The 17,038-nt window shown below is 39.8% G+C and overlaps 1 protein-coding gene across 4 annotated transcripts in view; it reads right to left on the reverse strand.

Annotated features, from left to right (window-relative positions):
• GOLGA4 (golgin A4) overlaps positions 1-17,038 on the reverse strand; it is a 90,269-nt gene that overhangs the window by 48,043 nt on the left and 25,188 nt on the right. For all 4 annotated transcript variants that reach the window (XM_074284364.1, XM_074284363.1, XM_074284362.1 and 1 more), the window contains 6 exons: positions 14,669-14,980; positions 10,691-10,738; positions 8,362-8,418; positions 2,072-2,170; positions 1,683-1,800; positions 680-876 (listed from right to left, as the gene is read on the reverse strand). In XM_074284364.1, the coding sequence (XP_074140465.1) occupies positions 680-876; positions 1,683-1,800; positions 2,072-2,170; positions 8,362-8,418; positions 10,691-10,738; positions 14,669-14,980 (831 nt within the window). The remainder of the gene's footprint in view (positions 1-679; positions 877-1,682; positions 1,801-2,071; positions 2,171-8,361; positions 8,419-10,690; positions 10,739-14,668; positions 14,981-17,038) is intronic.

Below are 17,038 nucleotides of genomic sequence, written 5' to 3' on the forward strand. Positions count from 1 at the left end.
ACACCCAGAGAGAGAACTATGGGAAATGAGTATGGACCAAAACATAGCATTCTCACTCTTTCTGTTAGTGTTTGCTTGCATTTTGTTTTCTTTCTCAGTTTTTCTTTTTTTTCCTTCTTGATCTGATTTTTCTAGTGCAGCATGATATTTGTGGAAATATATTTAGAGAAAAAAAAGAAATGTCTTGATCACTTCATGTGCATCGAAGGTATTTTTCCTGTCTTATCAATGAGGTAGGGAGGGGCAGAGGAAGAGAATTTGCTACTGAAAATAAAAAATCTTCACTGAATACTTGAATAAGCAGTTATACCCTATTTTAATACCTTCCTCATAGTATGTTTTAGACAGAAATAAATTTAAGAAAGCTATTTAAAAGAAAATGTAAGCCTCCACTTGTGTACCCACTTCCAAGAAGACCTTAGACAAATCCCTTCCCCATCCCCTGCCCAGTTTTCATGTTTGTGAAGTTAGGGTAAATCCCTAGACACCGAAACAATCTCATGCGAGGGTCCCATTCGATGACGGCCATGGGAATGGCAGCTGTATCATGAAAGCCAGGACAGCAACACAAGGTCTTGTGTTTCCAGGCTCTGGAGCACAGACGCCGCTTGTCTCTTGCCAAGGGAATGCTTGGCTCCAAATTGCTGAAAATCAGAATGGAGGCCGCCGTGCTTCTTACCTTCATCTTCTCCAGCTCCTGAAGTCTTTCATCCAGCTGCTCCTGAAGAGCTTCTTTCTCATTGGTCAGGAGGGTAGCGCGTTCCTTGTGCGACTTAATGGTCTCTTTGCACCGCTGAAGGAGATTCTCTTGTCGCTTCACTCTCTGCTGAAGAGTTTCCAATGTTTTGGCAGTGTCTCCATCTCCCTCTGCTGACACTGAAATGGAATAACCACAGAGGAGTCAGGCAGGTAGGAACTCTAGCAGCTAAAAAAGCATTCGTTATTAGGTATTAAAATGTAAAATGAAATATAAAATATAGATACAAAATGTACGACACATTTCTCAAAAGTTTATCACAAACCTAAGGAAATAAAGACTGGGAGAATGAAAGAGCACTATGGATTTGTCCCAAACACCTAAAGTAAGACTGCAAAGAAAGCACTATTTATACCCCATTTATGGCATATACTTTGTGAAGAGGTCAAGGCATTATGCAAAGACTCAGGTTGAAAACTCCCAAAAGCAAAAGAAATATGGGAAACATGGACTTGATGTATTTAGTAACTCTGCACAGCACTTTCCATTTGAGGCCAAATTTAGATCTTTACAAAACCTAAGCAGCATAAAAGTAGGAAGGGTCTCAAGAAAGCAATAAAAAAATGCCACAGCTGAGAAAGAAGAACCAGAGACAGGTTTCAGAAGCTCGTCTCCCAAAGTCCACAAAATTTGTGAGCAGGAAATACAAAAGCCCAAGTAGGAAAAATGCACAGAAATCATATTTACTCAGATGCATGACATCATTTGACCCCACTACATCTGTAAAGTCATCTCCCAGAAAAGTCATTTCTAACACCCCAAAAAAGATCTCACTAAAGCAGAACACTCTGAAGACTCAGGGCTCGATCATGGGGCCGACCTCTTCGGCTGGACCCCATATTTCCCTTTCTCTGAATCTCTCTCACTCTGACTGATCATTCGGCAAAACTGAATTAAAAACAGACTTGGCTTAGGGACAACAGACCTCCATGATCCAGATCATTCTGCGCATTCTCTTCCTTAATTTCTTTGGGGAGGCTTTCGGGTTTAGGTAAATCCACAGTCATCTGGCCACTTTGCAAGCGATGCTTCAGGAGTGAAACCTAAATAAAATATTTTCATTAGAAAAACTAAGTAGGTGGTGAGGGTTTATTCTGAGAGTTAGGATAAAACTAATACCTCCCTGTTGAGAAGAAAAAACTTCTCTCAAGAAGCAAATCTCAGGTTTTCCCGTCTCTAGACAGTTAGCCCAGGAGCCTTCAGTATATAACATGAGAAGGACGACAAGGGATCCGACAATTGGAAAGATATTCCCAACTCCAAATCTGCTCCCTTTCTTCGTTCACTGCTCCCTCCCAAATGTCAGGGCCTTACCTGAGTCTGCAGCACACTGATGTACTGGTCCTTCTCCTCTAAGGACGCATCAAACTCTTCCTGAAGATGTTTCTTCGCCTGCTGGTCCATCTGAAGCTCCTAAAAGAGAGAGGACTTTGTAGGGGCATTTGGGACAAAATCACAACAGTTCCAAACAAATCATAACACATACCCAAAGGTCAGACATTAGATCAGCATGTTTCTGCCACTCGGCTTTTAAATGAATTTCCTGTTTCTCCAAAGGCCTTGGGTTCCAGAGGCTATAACCACAGAAAATAACCTTAGAAAACCACCAGTGGGACCCAATGACCAGAGTCTGGAACAGTCACCAAAGAAGTAGCAAAGCAAAATGCATGGAGATTGTTTACTAAGGTGTAAAGAAACTGCAATCTGCTGCAGAGAGGGGATAGCCATGTGGATGAAATCACAGCAAACTTGAATTAAATTATGAAGAAAGCACATTTAACATTACTCAGAGTAATAATTAACAAATACAAAATTTTTAAACAGCAGACTTCACACTAATTGAGTCTCTCACTTGGTCATACTTTACATACCCCAGTGACTGCAACCCTGAAGGTCTTCCAAAAACTGTGTCCTGTCCCCTATTACCCAATTCCTTATTCCCATCATTCTCAATCCTTTGACCATCAAATCCTAACAAAAAATTACTTTACATTGGGCCCTCTGCAATGCCTGTTCCATGGGCAATAACTTGCTTTCATCTCAAATCTTTTCCTCTGATCAAGGAGGGGCCATTAGAAAAATAATTTTTGCTCTCAACTGTTAATTCTAGGTTCTCTCCCTGGTTCTCATCCAGTAATCTTTCCCCCTTTGGATCCATAAGATCAACATCTCTGATCCAATCCAAATCCTGATAGTCATTGTCTGCAGACTTTCTGGACACTCTCCCTTCCATCCTCAACAAGTGTGCTACATGGCTCACAATCTTTCTCTCCTCCCCAACTCTTGTCTCACAATATCATCATCATACATCAAGATATTGACACTCCCTCAAACATCGGTAACTGCTCAGTTCCTTTTTCTATTCACTTCCCATGACTCTACCTCATCTTAGCCACAAAGATGGTCATACCTCAAATCTTATCATCTCCCTGTTTGAGAACTCAGATATTTCCTTATCTGGCCTTATGCAACTCTCTTCTGCCTTCCTTTATTCAAATCTTATGCTTTAGCCATACTACGATTTCCATACCCTCCATCCCTCAGTTTTCTCCCAGGTCATCATTTCTGCATTAGCCACTCTCCCCCTCTCCTGACCATCTGGTGAACCAATTCAACTTTAAACTTTCCTCTTCTGGTGAGTTTCTGGTCCCCTTATCATTTGGCCAACTGTGCCTGCCCAGTTTGAGATTTGGCTCATTCTCACCATCCAATGTCTTCACAATTGCTACTGAACAAAGGTGGAGGGTCCAAATTTATGTTTTACAAGCAACTACTTGTAATGACGTATTTCTCCCTTATCAATTTGCTCAACAATAGCTCTTCCTCCTCAAACCCTCCCCTCCTTTCACCTGAGAACCTTGGCTCATATTTTGGACTGAGGCCATTCACTGGGAGCTCCCTCTTTTCCCCTCTTCCTCCGATATACCTATGATGCCCCTGTTAGGTTCTTACTAAGTGCTAATGAGATAATGAGATATTTGGTTCTTACTAAGTGCTAAGTCAGTACTTAACAATTCTCTAGTTCTGGTCTTTACTAGGAGTTTAACCCCTTTGAACTCCTGGGGAGGAGCTTGCATGCTTAGGAGGTGCAAGTTCATTGGTTGAAGTAATTTTTCCCAGAAGCCCTTGCATTATCCCACGCCCATTCTCTGGGAGGATAAAAGAGGGAGGCACTCAAGAGATGGAGAGTCTCTTGTCTGGGCCAGACTTGAGGTGGCTCTCTGGAGGAAGAAGTCTCTCTAGACCAGAGGGCGATTGGCAGTTTCTGGAGACGACAGCACATTACATGCCCCTATCACTACTTACTTCCCCCATCTCACATAATGAGGTGGCCTTCCTCCTTACCAAGGCTAACTCTTCTTCCTACTCAAGTATCCCTTTCTATCCCATCTCCCAAAAACACTGTCCCTACTGCCACCCCCATTCTAGCACTTCCTTTGATCCTTTTTACCTTTTTGTTGTTGTTTTTGTTTGATTGGGTTTTTTTTTTAACTTTCTCATTTTTTTCTGTTTTGATTTTTCTCGTGCAGCATGATGAATATGGAAATATGTTTGGAGCAACCGCACAGGTTTAATCTATATCAGACTGCTTGTGTCTTGGGGAGGAGATGTGGACAGGGAGAAAAATTTGGAATACAAGGTTTTGCAAAAAAATGAATGTTGAAAACTATGTTTTTTATGTAACTTGAAAAATAAAATACTATTAAAATTTTTAAAAGAATGTAAATAAAATAATGATAAGAAAGGGGGGGAATATCTATTCCTGAAATTTGTAGGAAGGTCATACAGAAAAAGTTAAAACTGAAGAGTAAGAGTTAAGATGATGAGATAACTTTGAAGATGAGAAAAGTGAAGAGTGATACTGCAGCAAAAAAGGAGAAAAAGCGAACAAAAAAACAAAGCAAAATGGAAAAATCCAAAGTCTATGAAGAAAGTCAAGATACAAAAAGTTCAAAATACAAAACACAGAACAAGATTCCCTAAGAATCCACTTCTATAGAAAACAGTAAGTAAAAAACATAAGCAAACTTTTTTTGGACTGGAAAGAGTGGTCATCAATCCCTCAAGAGAACTGCTTCTGGATGTCTGATCAGGAAGCTAATGAAGCCTCTGCATATGGCCGAAATATCTTGAAGAAAAGTTTGTTAAAGTTTCTTTTATGTAGAGCGCTAGAACTGAGCAAATGCACTTGGATAATGGAGCACGTGAGGCTAATTGCCAATTGGACAATTCTCTATTAACATGTTTGAAGGATGACCCCCCCAACTATTCTGTGCTGGCTGGATGGGGGGGGGGGGTGTAGACAAAGAAGAGGAAGTGACATGAGTGGGTAGAGTAGGAGGAGGAAACTGATTCACTCTCCTGGCTGTGGAGGGAGAGGAAGAGGGTGTGGAGATTGCTAGATCTAACCCCCTGACCTCGACCGCAAAAGACCAAGAATAAAGACTTTTAATTAACCTGACTCCGGCTGATTCTAAGAGATCCAGGTTCCAACACCTTTCTTCCTGTAATAGTTGCAATCTGGCTATCTTTTATACAGTGCAAACTGGGAACTTTCCCTACCATGTCCAAAAAAAATCGTCCATACCAAAACAGTGTTGTATCTAACTCTTTTTTTTTGCTTTCTTTACACATGTGTAGAATGGTACAAGAGAAAAGAGTAAAAATTTGGCCAAATGGAAATGGTGGGGAGATAAGGTATAAACAGGAAGTAAATTTAATACCTGAATAAAATTGAAAAGGAAAAAGATCTGTGAACAAGTATGGGGGAGGGACCTTTGTAAGTATGTACACCTGTAGTGCTGGGGTCTGGCCAGTTTGGTTCTCCTAGAACTACCTTCTTGTGAGGACTGGCACATGTCACTTTTAGATCAGTTTCAAAAAAATTTGGGTTCCTTGGGAAAGAGGAATTCTGAGAGTAATAAAGTGACATAACCTCTACTATTCTATGCAATCTAAGCTTTTTTAATAGCAAGCAGAACAATTTAATGGCGGCATCTTTTATAAGCTCAACTCAAAACAATGGAAACAGTTTTCCTTGCAAGCAAAACTGCAAGTCAGAAATTTATCCAATTATTGAAAATCTCTGAAGTTATTCACAGAACTACATACAGATATGATATTCTCATTTTGAAATCTTCTTTAAAATCATACATAATTATGTTTATTCCCATTACTCCTTATAACTGAAAAACTAATCATAAAGATCTCAGAATTCTTTTAATGATCTACATTACTATAATAACTTTTAGCTGCTTCAACCTTGCTACAAATGTCTATTTCAAAATACAACAAAACCTGAATTCCTAAATGTACCAAAATAATACATGTAATACCAAAAAGAAAAAAGTAATAATCAGGAAATACACACTTCAACAGTAAAGAGGCTTCCACTCGATAACAACTGCTGTGTGATACTGATGATCTTCAGTCTCTAGATGGGTCAATTAGTTTTACATGATGCCATGAACACAAACTACACTCTTAATCCTAGCCAGGAATCTTATAAATTCATTATGTTTTGTCAAAAAGAGCATTAGGCAAGATATGTGACTAATTCACTTAAAATCCGCAACTAGAAAACAGCCCAAAGCACCAATCAAACTGATGATGGGTTCTCTGAAGCCCTCTTAACAAAGCCTGGCATATTGGTTTTATTCCTCAAAGGAGCAGACAGAAAACCAGCCACAAATGAACTGATGTCTCTCTCCTCTTGCCTAAAGGCCCTGCCCTGGAGTTGCAAGACAGACCAGAACAGACCTAAAAGATCCACTCCAAGAAACAAGGCAGGCACAAACCAACTCTGGGCCATCACTAGTCTCAACAGCCCCTTAGAGACATCTCCAATCTCAGGAGAAGAACTGGGCTATGGGGACAGTTCAGCAGAAGCTCATTCAGAACAAATCTAACCCAGCCAATCACAGGCAGAGTTCAGCTTTGCAAGTGTCATTCATCCTGGTCTGCAGAGACCCAGGGACAGAATGAATGAGGAGGATCATTTAGATCCAGGGAAAAAACAATATTTAGGGAGGAGCATGAGCTTGGAGTGAGAAGACTGGGTTCAAGTCATTGCTCCATCACTTATATTGTTATACTCCTTAATGTATCTCCCCCAGTTTCTAGCACTAAAGTACAAAACAAGAACTTGAGGAATAGTTGTTAAATTAACACCAAATCTATATCCCAAAGACATCAAAGAAAAAGAGAAAGGAGTTCCATATAGGAAAATACTTATAGCAGCTCTTTTTGTGATGGCAAAGAAATGAAAATTGAGAGGATACCAACAGCTGAACAAGTTGTGGTATATGAGTGAGATGAAATACTACTGTGCTGTATAAGAAATGATGAGATTGATGGTTTCAGAAAAACCTCAGAAGACTTACTATCTGAGCTGATGCAAAGTGAAGTGAGCAAAACTAGGGCTACAGGGTACACAATAACAGCAAGATTGTGAGGATGATCAACTATTAAAGACATGGTTGCTCTAACCAAGTCAATAATCAGGACAATTCCAAAGGAGCCATGATGAAAAATGCTCTCCACCTCCAAAAAGAGAACTGATGAATTCTGGGTGAAGATCAAAGCAAACTTGTTTTCCTTTATCTTGCTTGTTTTGTCTTTTATAAATATGGGTTATATGAAAATATGTTTTGCATAATTTTATATTTATAATCAATATCAATTTTTTTAACCTTCTCAAGGAGGAGGAGGGGCAAGAAGAGGAGAATTTGGAGCTCAAAATTTTTTTTTAAATGAATGAAAAATTTTGTATATGTAATTAAAAAATATTTAATGAAATAAAAGGGTTTTTTTTAATTAATAATAAACACTTAAATAGTAGAGTGAGTCTAAATAAGTCACCTAATCTCTCTGACCCCTAGTTTCTCATTTATAAAAGAGTAATATTAATACTATCCACCTTCAGAGTTGTTGTGAGACCAGGTACATTATAAACCATAACGTACTATATCAGAGCAACCATGACAGACTTAGCTCTTCTCAACAATAAATTGATCCAACACAATGTCAAGAGACTTGGGATGGAAAATGCCTCTCTGCAGGAACTATGGAGACCAAATGTGGATCCAAGCATACTATTTTCACCTTTTGAGGGGTCTGCTTTTTTTTCTCATGGTTTTTCCATTTTGTTTTGATTTTTCTTTCACAATATATCTCATATGGAAATATGTTTTAAAGGACTGTATATGTGCAATCAGATTGCTTGCTATCTTGCAAAGGAGAAGGAAAGAAGAAAGGAAAAAAAAATTGGAACTCATCTTACAAAAACAATGTTGAAAATTATCTTACATGTAATTGGAAAAATAAAATACTATTGAACTTTTAAAAAAAGAAAAGAACTATATCAGAGTGAGTTATTACTATTATCTAGTCATTTTTATAAAACTGAATTTTCCTGGAGATGCTGGGGCTAGGTTGTTTTTTTTGTTTTGTGTTAAAGAGAAAAAAGTGGATCCCAGCAAATTATAAAAGCCATGGGTAACTATCTGTCAGGAAAGCTGAGGAACATAAGCCCCCTGAGCACTGCTATTCACTCTGCTCTGATATGTGGGTATTTTAATTATTCTTTTCACAACCAAACTCACCTCCCGTAATTCTCCAATTCTCCTGAGGGCTTTATCTTGACTCTGGCTCAAAAGACCCTTTAAAAAAAAGAGGTGGTTCAAAATGAATATGTCCATGCAAAGCAATTCAACTCAAAAGCATTATTCATACATAGTAGGTATTTTTAACTACTTCTTTGTGGAGTTGTGGAGACAAGAACCAAAAAATGGTCAAGATGTACTTATTTTGAAAATCAGTTTCATGCTAAACCAAACTCCAAATTAAATCTCTTCTTCTACCATGACACAGTAGAGCTACCTCTGATGCCTTATGCCTTATATTTATCAGTTAAATACACTGAGGTAGATTTATAAGAGCACAAATTTATAAATGCAGAAACTTTTTGACTTTTGTTTGCAGGAACAAAGCAAGAAGCAATGTGACAAAAACAGATTATTACTCAAGAATTTTTCTGAAATAAGACTTTCGTTAATTTTCTCACAATTAATGAAACAACATTTTTGCTGTGGTTAGAATACAAATTTTTTTATAAAACTAAATCCTATTTCCCCATTAATATTCAAAACAACTTAAAATATGTTAATAGGGAAAATATTGCAAACAAAAAAATTGTGTTTCCTGTTAAAAAAAACATATCCTGAGTTGCTTAGATAAGGGATTCTTAAACTTTTTCCACTCGTGACTCCTTTTCATCCAAGACATTTTTATGTGGCCCTAGGAATATAGTTATATAAAATAGGTATACAAATCAAACATTTACTGATGATAAACCATAATTTCATGACCCCCACATTCAGTTATGAGATGGCATATGGGATCATGAACCACAGTTTAAGAATAAGAAGTTGGGGCTTAGATTAAAACATTTTAGGGCCAGATGACATCAGGAAAATAACTACTATGGGAAAAAAATGTGCCACTGAGAGAGAGCTACCAAGCCCAGGAGTCATCTCAAGGGAGTTTAGTTCTAACTAGAAGAAAAAGGGATACTTTGGTCAGGTAACACAAGGCCTAGAAATATCAAATGGTAATTCACATAAATGAGAAAATGATTTATTTTTCCAAAACGTATTTAACAAACAACTTCTTAGGAAAATATCTGACACAGTGCAGATTCTATGGATCTGTGATGTCCTAAATGTAGCTATTCCCTCCATCAGTATAGATTGTAACCGATCCCATGCCTCTTCATGGACCACAGTAGAGGAGAAAAAGAACCTTGAAGCTGGAGTGAGAAGGACTAAACCTCCTGCCGCCCATAACATGTGACTTTAGAGAAAATACATGAACCTGTTTCCTAAGCTATAAAATGATAGAACTGGACTAGACAGTCTCTGAGGTCTCCTCCATGACCCTATGCTATTCTTTGTGTCCTCCTAGAAATTCTCCTCCCCACCTAGGGACCGGAAGTGCAGCCCATGACGGTTGTGCTGGACGAAGGTTCTCCTCTACAATCTCGTGGACATCAATGCAGCTACTAGTCACCCCTACCTATCACTGCATAACCAGTCAAAGAACTATAACTAGTTCAAATCAAACTTTTTAGCTAAACCAAAAGCTAAATTTTTCTTATTTAAAGAACAAATCCGTAAAAAGTTCCTAATAGCATCAAAAATTAGCAGCTTATTCTTCTTTATTATTTATAGACTAAGTCCCTAGAATTAAGGTGCACTGAATATTTCCCCCCAGGTTGGCAGGAAAACTGGAATACATGTGCAACCACACAGGACACCTGCCATGTTATATTGCCATCGACACCCCATTTCTATCTTAGTCTTAAGAACTGTTACATAGAGAGAGCACGAATGGCTTTTCTTCAAAGAAATAGTCATACAATGAGGAGAAAATATAAATGGAAAGAGGGCCATAATGTAGGATTGGAGTGTCCACTTCATTCCATAAGCTTTTTATATGTATCAAGGATTGCTATCAAAGCTGCTATGTGGCATAAAACATATGCCACAGATGATTTTCCTCCATTTCCATGAGCTATCTGCAAGGTAACAGTCCCTACATCCCAAATATCATTCAGGTAAATGAATTACAGAATTCCCCAAACCCACATGCTCCAATTCCTAAATTTAGATATGTGAACAGTAGCCTCTGGTTTTGCTTTTTCAACTGACAAAAACGGTCTTGAAATAAATCTCAGTTTTGTTGAGAGTTTATATATACATATATGTGTATATGTATGCATATATATATATATATATATATATAATGTATGTAATATGTGTATTAATATGTATCTGCATAATATGTATATAAAAATGAGATAATCCCTTAGTTTATCTCTAGACACTAAATATCAAATTCTATGATTATTATCACAGCTAAGAAAGAACTTACCTGTAACTTCTTCTTTTCTCTTTGGACAGCTTGATAGGATGTAACAAGCTGAAATAAATAAAGAAACAATTATCTATTCAAGCCAATTCTAATAGACTTGTGCTGGAGAGAGCCATCTGCATCCAGAGTGAGACTGGGGACTGAATGTAGATCACAACGTGGTATTTTCACCTTTTTTGTTGTTTTTTGCTTGCTTTGTTTTTTCCTCAATTTTTTTTCTTTTTTGAACTGTTTTTAGCCTGTTTGATCTGATTTTTCTTGTGTAGCATGATAAATGTGGAAAACTGTTGAGAAGAATTGCACATGGCTAACCTATTCTGAATTGCTTGCAGTCTAGGAGAGGGGAAAAGTGGGAAGGGAGGGAGAAAAATATGAAACACAAAAGTTTGCAAGGGTGAATGTGGAAAACTATCTTTGCACATATTCTGAAAAATAAAAAGCTATTACTAAAAAATTATTTTTAAAAATTATTAAATTATAAAATTATAAAAAATTATTTTAAGAAAGATATTATTTAAAAGACATATTTAAAATCTTCTAGGTTAACTAAAAATGATCTACATATTAACAAAAATTTGTTTCTAATGGGCCCAAGCAGGTTGTCAAAAATTAATTAAGTTGAACAGTGGAAAAGCTAAAACTGTGAAAGGGAAATCACAGAATAAAGACCAAGTTCTTTAATCTCTAAAAGCCTTATTTATCAAGTGGAGCTAAGATCTGATCTGTCCATACCAGGACTTCTCCTGACGTCCTTTTGAGTTCTATGATGAATGACCTAAACTCTATGACAAATCTAAGTATTAAACTTGTAACAAAGATTTAAGAACCATTTCATTTTAATGAACCAAACATTAAGCATGTACTAAGCAGTTACTGTACACTGGGCACTGGGCAAAGCAGCAAAAATAAAGAGGCAAAAAAAGATTCCAACCCTCAAGGAGCTTTTCATCTAACAGAGGAGAAAGCAAATAAACAACCACGAACTGATACAAGATAACTAGGAAATCATTAACAGAGGGAAGGCAATCCAATTAAGAGGAGTTGAGGAAGAACTTTCACTGGGACTTCTGAGAAGCCCAGAGGCAGAAATGAGGAGGGAGGGCACTTCAGGCATGAGGCACCCCCACAGAAAATGTCCAGAGCCCAGAGTCAGAGGGTCTTTTTCATGAACAAGCCAGGAGGCTAAAGTCATTGAAATGAAGATTTGTGGCAAAGAAGGAGGAGTAAGAAGACTTTGTTTTGAAGGGTTTTCAAAATTAAACAAAAGGATTTTATATATGATCCTAGAAGCAACAGTGAACCACTGGCATTTATTAAGGCGGAAGCTGGGCAGTGCTTTTAGGGGTTGTGACATTTTTAGATCTGAGATTTAGGAAAAATCACTTTAGTGGGCAATCAAAAAATGGACCAGAAGGGGGAGAGATCCAAGGTGAGCAGGCCAGCCAGCAATTGCTGCAATAAGCCAGATGTGAAATGATGCGAGCTTCTGGTGGGGAGAGGGCAGAAGGGACCTGCAAGGTCCGAGGAGAGAGGGGGACACATGCTACCAAGGTGAAATGGAGGGATCTTGAGCACAGATTGGATCTGGGGAGGCTGAGAGAGAGGAAGGATGACCGCTAGGAGCCTGAGGGACTGGTAGTAATAGGGAAGATATGTGTTCCATTTGGGCCACAGTGTTTAGGATTTCTACTGGATAGCCAGGTCAAGACTTCGGAAAGGCAAGTTAGAGATGTGAGATTGGACGTCAGCAGAGAGGCTGGGACAGGAAAGGTGGATTTGAGACTCTTCTACTTTACCATGTAGAGAGCTCACGATTGGCAACTATCCAGAGGAAGAAGGGAAAAGGGCAGAACCCTGAGGGACTCCTAAGGTGAGAAGGTGTGAGGGATCTGGAGGTGGCTTCAGTAAAGGAGACAAAGGGACAGAAAAGGATCAGAGGAAGAGAGGGGTGGAGAAAACCAAGAGAGAAGAGTGTCCAGTCCAACGAAGATTAAGAAAGGGTATTGAATTTTGGACCAAGGAGTTCCAGTGGAACATCCAGGTTTAGAAGCCGGTTTAGCAGAGATTGGCTACATGGAGATTAGGAGAGAAAGTGGAGGCAGCCAGTGGAGAAGTCCTGTTCTAGGAGTTTGGCCACAATGAGCAGAAGAACTACTCTAAAATGATAGCAGAAACAGAAGGACGAAGTGGAAGCTTTGTCAGCAAGGGTATGCGGGCAGTAGGAAATGAGCCAGCAGATTAGGAGACATTGAAAACAAATGGGAGAGTGCATCTGACAGGAGGCAAAGTATTTATCAGATAGATGACCATCCAGCTTTCATCCATGTTTATGAGAAGTCTCCAAAGAGGCAAACTGAGGCTTTAAGTTGAATCCAATTCATCTTGGAAGGGTTTCAACTTCCAATCTTTCCTTAAAAAATCTCCACCAGCAAGGAGCTGGGAATTGAGTGGATGCCCATCAGTTGGGGAATGAACAAGTTATGATATATGAATGTTATGGAATATTATTGTTCTGTAAGAAACGATGGGCATGATGGATTTCAGAAAAACCTGAAGAGACTTACAGGAACTGATGTACACAGCAAGAAGATTATGTGATGATCAGTTCTGATGGACGTAGCTTTTTTTAACAATGAGGTGATTCAGGCTAAATCCAATAAGCTTGTAATGGAGAGAGCCATCTGCATCTAGAGAAAACTATGGGGACTAAATGTAGATCACAACATAGTATTTTCACTTTATTTTGTTGTTGGTTTGCTTTTTTCTCATTTTTTTTCTTTCCTTTGCCTTTTGATGTGATTTTTCTTGCAGTACATGACAAATATGGAAATATGTCTAGAAGAACTGCATGTGTTTAACCTATATTGGATTGTGTGCTGCCTATGAGAGGGTGAAGAGAGGGAGAAAAATTTAGAACACAAGGTTATGCAAAGCTGAATGCTGAAAACTACCTTTGCATGTATTTGGTAAAATAAAAGCTATGAAAAATGGAAAAGAAATCTCCACTAGATGGCAGAAGAGTCAGAGGAATAGGCCAAGAGATAGGAAAGGAATAGAGATGTAGGAAGTAAATAGAGATGAACTTCCAGGTACCTCATAAATGTACCTACAGTTAATACCTTCCCTTCACTGCCTCCAAAACCAAGAACTTCTTTGGAAAATTAGTTGCCATGAGGGAGATGCTCTTCCTACCTCTTTATGCTCTCAATATTCTGTTGCAAGAGAAGAGAGGGAGAGGAGCTTGTGAGCTCCTGGATTTTAGGACATGACCCTTTGCCCTTTGGAACTTATATCTGTAAGCTTCTCCATGAAAGGTCCCCAGAATTGGGCTCAAGTTTAGGTGGGTGGGATGAGCTGAAGATAAAGGGCTGAGGGACTCACTGGGAGAGAGAGGCAAGTTATCTAAGACTTTTCCCCCTCTTACAGACTAGCTACGATATGGCACTATTATGTTTACCTGATAGAATTTGCACTAATGGATTGTTGTTTTGTGGTTTTTTTTTAAACACAACCTTAATTGAGAATTCTAGAAACTGAAGTTTTGATTGAGGCAAGGGAGCGGGGGGGGGGAGGGGGGGGATGGACTTCTGGAGTGTGAGGGATCTGGGGGAGAACAGTTCTGCCTGAGATGTCCCACTGGGAACCAAGATACAGGCAGAGTGCCTGGCAATCAGGGATGGAGGCTGCAGAAAGGGAGGCAGGGAGGCCGAAAAGACCCTTGTCCAACTTTCCAGGTTTACCTGGGCCCTGGAATATTGCGACAAAATTTGATACCCAGACCAGCGGAGGAAAGTGAAATGGGACCAAACAACAACCTAAGCTTACTTATGCAGACACAGCATTTTGCTCAGAGCTGGAAATATTGAGACAAAAGTCACATCCTCAAGAAACGTGTGTTCTCCTGGAAACCACCGCAAAGTTCCACAAGGAAAATCCACAGAACTCAAGAGATTAAGAAAAAGGCAAGGGGGCTCCTACCTCCGAATATTTGCCTCTATAGCTGTTTAAGCTTCGTTCCATCCTCCGCAGCCGCTGACAGAGCTGCTCTTTGCTGAGACCGTCCATCCCGCCTGTGGCCTCCTCGGCCTCACTCTCAATGTCAGAGGGCGGATCCAACATGGAGGACGAGTCCAGATCAAGGCGATTCAGGGACTCTCTCGAGGAGCTTCGTACCAGAGACTCTTTTGAAGAAGAACGGAACAAGGACTCCTTGATTGGACTTCGAAATAGAGACTCCATTGAGGGAACACGGAGCTGGAGCTTCTGCGCAAAAGACTGCGCCTCACTCGGCTGCAGGGCCAAATGAGAAGATTTTTACATGCACATATCCGTTTGTCCTCAGCGGGAACCCTCCCAACAATGCCGGGGAACTCCAGAATCCCCTAGGGGGCTTCACAAAACCCACTGTGACCAAACAATGCAAGGCAGTCACATCACACTGGCAGAGAGAACACGGAATTCGAGTCCAAAGGCCCAGAGGTGAGTCTTGCCTCTGCCACTCACCCAGCTTTGGGGCCTGAAGGAAACACTAACGCTGCAGGACCTTCAGCTTCCTCATCTCTCAAACAGAAAAAAGGGGTGGGGGACCCCAGCCTGCCCCCCCACAGGCATTGCAGCAGAGAGATGCCCACGGCAGAGCTTGATAAAGCAATAACCACCTACACCGGAACATTGAGCTGGCTGATCCATCCTCTCTTTATCATACTGTCTATGGGGCGATAAACTTAAGCCTATAATGCTTTAAAGCACAGGAAATAACTAGAGACGTTTGAAAATTAATAGGAACGAACCTAACAATGAAGAAGTAATAAAAAGATTATCCTTCCAACTTCTTTAACAAGTTTTCAATATTTGTCTCCCAAAAGGTCACAGAACCCTGTAAAGGTTTGGGATCATTTTGTCATGACCCCATTTGGGGTTTTCTTGGCACAGATACTGAAGGGGTTTGTCATTCCCTTCTCCAGTTCATTTTACAGATGAGGAAACTGAGGCAAACAGGGTTAAGTGACTTCCCCAAGGTCACACAGCTAGTAACTATCTGAAGCCAAGTTTGAATTCAGAAAGAGGAATCTTCTTGACGCCAGGCCCAGAGCCCCAGCCACTGAGCCACCCAGCTGTGTTTCATTAACAATGGTTACCAAGAAATTCATTCTCAGTGCTACAACAGTATCACTTGTGCAGTCTTTCAGAAATCTTGAGGGAAAAGCTCAGCAGAGGCTGAAGCACAACAGGAAAACAAAATTCTCTGAAGATGAAATTTTTGAAATAACAGCTTTTGTGAATGGATTCTAGAGACCAAATAATGGCACAGAACAAGCCAGGGAAGAAGAATAAGAAACTTCCTAAAAATGAATTAACCACTAGTCTAAGTATCAAATTTCCAAACCTAACCATGAAAAGTGATACACATGGCATTGCCATCCAGAATGCACAGAAGGGTCTGAGGGACTGACAAAAGCCACAGTCTCTCTCCCACTTCTGGACAATCCAGTATCAAGGGTATTAAAAAATCTCGTGGCCAAGGAAAGGGAGAACAGACCAAGGCATAAGAACAGGGGTTCAACCCAACTTCGAATCCTCGATCCTCTCCAAGAACAGATAACAATGGTCAAAGTGGCCGCCTCCCAAGCGTTATAAGGGTTCCTGGCCAACTTTCTGGCCTCCTCTGAGTAGGGACTCTCTCAATAATAATTATTATTGTGAACAACCTACTTGAAAAAGGTTCACTCAAACCTAGTAGTCGTTTCTGAATAGTCTCTACTGGCAGAGGCCAAACTATCCTAAATACTAAGTTTGGGGGTTAAGCTGTTTTTACCAGGGGGGGGGGGAAGAAGGAACATTAAAAAAAGTCAGAATTAAGCAAATGCCCATTTTATACTTAATAAAAATGTGACACAAAACTTCACGAGACAAATAGCCTCTTTTAAGAATTATTATGGGGGTAGCCAGGTGGCGCAGTGGATAGAAAAACAGCGCTGAAGTTAGGAGTTCAAATGTGACCTCAGACACTTAACATTTCCTATCTGTGTGACTCTGGGCAAGTCACTTAACCCCAATTGCCTCAAAAAAAAAAAAAAAAAAGGATCATTATGGAATCAATGCTACAAAGCTGCTCTGAGAGCATAATGGGAAAGAATCACTAAATGGTGTTCTGGCCTCAGCCTCAGCAGCAGCTGCCCGGAGAATGGAGAGGATACAGGACACCAGAGGCTATCCCATCCAACTCCTTCCAGACAGAGATCACTCCCTATAACATCCCCACTAAGTGGCCAGCCAGGCTCACTAGAGATCACATGGCAGCACTAGCATAGGTCTTCCCATGAGACCAGAAGAAAAATGAGAAGGTTA

This window comes from Sminthopsis crassicaudata, chromosome 1, assembly GCF_048593235.1.
Source record: "Sminthopsis crassicaudata isolate SCR6 chromosome 1, ASM4859323v1, whole genome shotgun sequence".
NCBI lineage: Eukaryota > Metazoa > Chordata > Mammalia > Dasyuromorphia > Dasyuridae > Sminthopsis > Sminthopsis crassicaudata.